This window comes from Chiloscyllium plagiosum, chromosome 10, assembly GCF_004010195.1.
Source record: "Chiloscyllium plagiosum isolate BGI_BamShark_2017 chromosome 10, ASM401019v2, whole genome shotgun sequence".
Lineage (NCBI taxonomy): Eukaryota > Metazoa > Chordata > Chondrichthyes > Orectolobiformes > Hemiscylliidae > Chiloscyllium > Chiloscyllium plagiosum.
In genome coordinates, this window is record NC_057719.1 from 76,316,099 (window position 1) to 76,318,893 (window position 2,795).

The 2,795-nt window shown below is 47.8% G+C and overlaps 1 protein-coding gene across 3 annotated transcripts in view; it reads right to left on the bottom strand.

The window, feature by feature from the left end:
- The window catches only part of LOC122553794 (synaptojanin 2 binding protein), a 17,160-nt gene extending 16,749 nt beyond the window's left edge, over positions 1–411 (bottom strand). For 2 of the 3 annotated variants that reach the window (XR_006312846.1, XM_043698128.1), the window contains exon 1: positions 183–403. Coding sequence is in view for 1 of the 3 variants with exons in the window: in XM_043698128.1 (XP_043554063.1) it covers positions 183–243 (61 nt within the window). In the remaining 2 variants the exon portion in view is untranslated. Of the gene's footprint in view, positions 1–167 lie in introns of all 3 variants that reach the window. The other variant, XR_006312848.1, reaches the window with a different exon arrangement.
- Between the last annotated feature and the right edge of the window lie 2,384 nt (positions 412–2,795).

The window sequence follows — 2,795 nt, forward strand, 5'->3', positions numbered from 1 at the left end:
CGCGCACTTCGCCACGCTCCACCCCCTCCCTCACGCCCCACCTTCTCTGACGCTCCACCCTTAACCTCACGCTCCACTCCCTTCGCCTCGCACCACCCCCTCCCCCACAGTCCTCCGCCGCCCCCACGCTCCAATCTCCATCCCTCACTCTCTCCGATGTTCCTTACCCTAATTAAATGTACCTGAAGGGCCTCGCTTGAGGCGGATTTCCTGTGTGACGGTGACGTAAGAGGCGGGGTTCATGGTGCCGGAGGCCAGGCCAGGCCCGGCCCGTGTCCTGGTCCGTTGCTCCAGGCGCCGCGAGCCCTCACGGCCTCAGTGATTCCGGAGGCCTTCCCGCGCATGCGCGCCCTGGCCCGCTGGGTGGGGCCAGGCTCGTGCGGATTAACGCATGCGCACACTCGAAGCCCGGTGCAGGGCGTGGCCTCCCGGTGGGCGGGGTCAGTGTGGGATTATGTGACCAGATCTCAGGGCAGAATATCATCTGTTGATCCATATTAACCTGATTCACAAAATATTCCATCGTTAACAAAGGACTGCAACAATGAACATTACAAGTGCAGCCCTCTGACCCAACATATTTTCCTTGGCTTCCTCCTATTTTAGAAAAATAATCCATCTGCCAACTCATGAAAATCTACTAGCCACCCAGAAGGAAACACCAGTCAGAGAGTCATAGTATCAAATAAGACGTGTTGGTCCAACTTGCTTTGTGTACCTCAAAACAGTGTTCCAGTACAATTAATCTGTTCACTTTTTTCCTTGTGTTTCCATTCCAATGGGCCAAATGGCCTGCTTCCACACTGTAGGGATTCCAAGGGAGAAAATGAGGACTGGAGATCAGAGTCGAGAATATGCCCAAAACGTCGATTCTCCTGCTCCTCGGATGCTGCCTGACCTGCTGTGCTTTTCCAGCAACACATTTTCAGCTCCACACTCTCAACTGTAAGGATTCTATGGTCCGGTTGTTTGAACCCATCGCTAGCTCCAACTCATTTGCCACTCTGCCACGACCCGGTCAGCCGACTTATTCCCCTCAAGTGCACAAAACTCGGAAATTAAGGATCCCGTTTACTGAATGTGGAACTCCCAGATCAGACCAGTACCATTATTTTCAGGTTTACTGGTTTTGTAACTTTCATCTCAGAGCTCCACTTGGTGAACTTTCCTGAACAACATCTGACAGCAGACCTTCTTTGGGAACGGAAATGCAAGAAGTTATGAACAAATTCCTATTGACAAGCCTCATCTGTCGACGTGCATGCTTTGACCATGGTGCCTGTTCAGTTGACCTCCATCCCTGGGCCAAATACAAAACTCAATTGTCACATTTACAGTTACTCAAGCAGTGCTGTAAATTAGTTAGAAGTGTCTCTCCAAGGACTGAGTGACTGATTAACAACTTAAACTCAGCAATGAAGAGGCAATATGGATATTGTCATGACTACCAGGCTTATCCACTAGGTGGTCAAAGGCACTGTAGTTTGATATGTAGCTTGTGACAAACAGTAGTGACCCCAAAACAAATCCTTGCAGTACACTACTAGTAAGTGAACTCCAGGGTGAACATTTCCCATCAAGCACCACCCTCTGTCTTTGTACAGCTAGTCAATTTCTGATCCAAACCACTAAAGCACCCTAAATCCCATGCCTCTGTATTTTCTGTAATAGCCTACCATGGGGAACCTTATCAAACACCTTACTGAAATCCATATACACCACATCAACCGCTTTACCCTCATCCACCTGTTTGGTCACCTTCTCAAAGAACTCAATAAGGTTTGTGAGGCATGACTTGCCCTTCACAAAACCATGTTGACTATCCCTAATCAAATTATTCCTTTATAGATGATTATAAATCATAGCTCTTATAATCCTCTCAACACCTTATCCACAACTGAAGTAATGCTCACTGGTCTATAATTACCAGGGTTGTCTCTACTCTCCTTGTACAAGGGGACAACATTTGCTATCCTCCAGACATTTGGCACTATTCCTGTAGACAATGATGACATGAAGATCAAAGCCATGGGCTCTGCAATCTCCTCCCTAGATTCTAAACTTCCACTCTGGCTCCATGAATTTCTGCCTTACATCCCCATCCCTTTGCCTACTATTGTCGTTGGTGCCTAGGTGGACCATGACTTGGGGGCTGCTTCCCCTCCCCTTAAGAATCCCAAAAACAAGATCCGAGACATCACAGACTGTAGCACCTGGGAGGCAACACACCAACCACAGGTCTCTCTCGTTCCCACAGAATCTCCTAGCTGTCCCCTAACTATGATGCCCCCAATGACTAATGCTCTAATCCTCTCCCCCATTCCCTTTCCATTCCCTGACTGTAACCCATTCACCTTTTTCCTGTACCTGAGGTGTGACTGCCTCCCTGTAACTCCTTTCAATTATCCCTCAGCCTCCAGAATGATCTGAAGTTCATCCATCTCCAGCTCCAGTCTCATAATATGGTTTCTGAGGAGCTAGTTGGGTGCACTTCCTGCAGATGAAGTCAATGGGGACACTAGTGATGACCCTCACCTCCCATATTCTACAGGAGGAACATTCAACTGCCCTACCATCTATTCCCATTGTTCTGAATTCCCAAACAGACTATATAAAAAAAACTAGTAACCTTACCAATTCGGTAAGAGGAGCTTTGGTTAGAGGAAGGATGGATGGGAGACACTACCTAAATAGTGTCACAGTAAAGCAACCACCCAAATATATTACCTCGCTTACTGAGCCGTCATCTTACAGGTGGGATCAACAAAGACAAAGAATGATAAATGGTCTCTCAA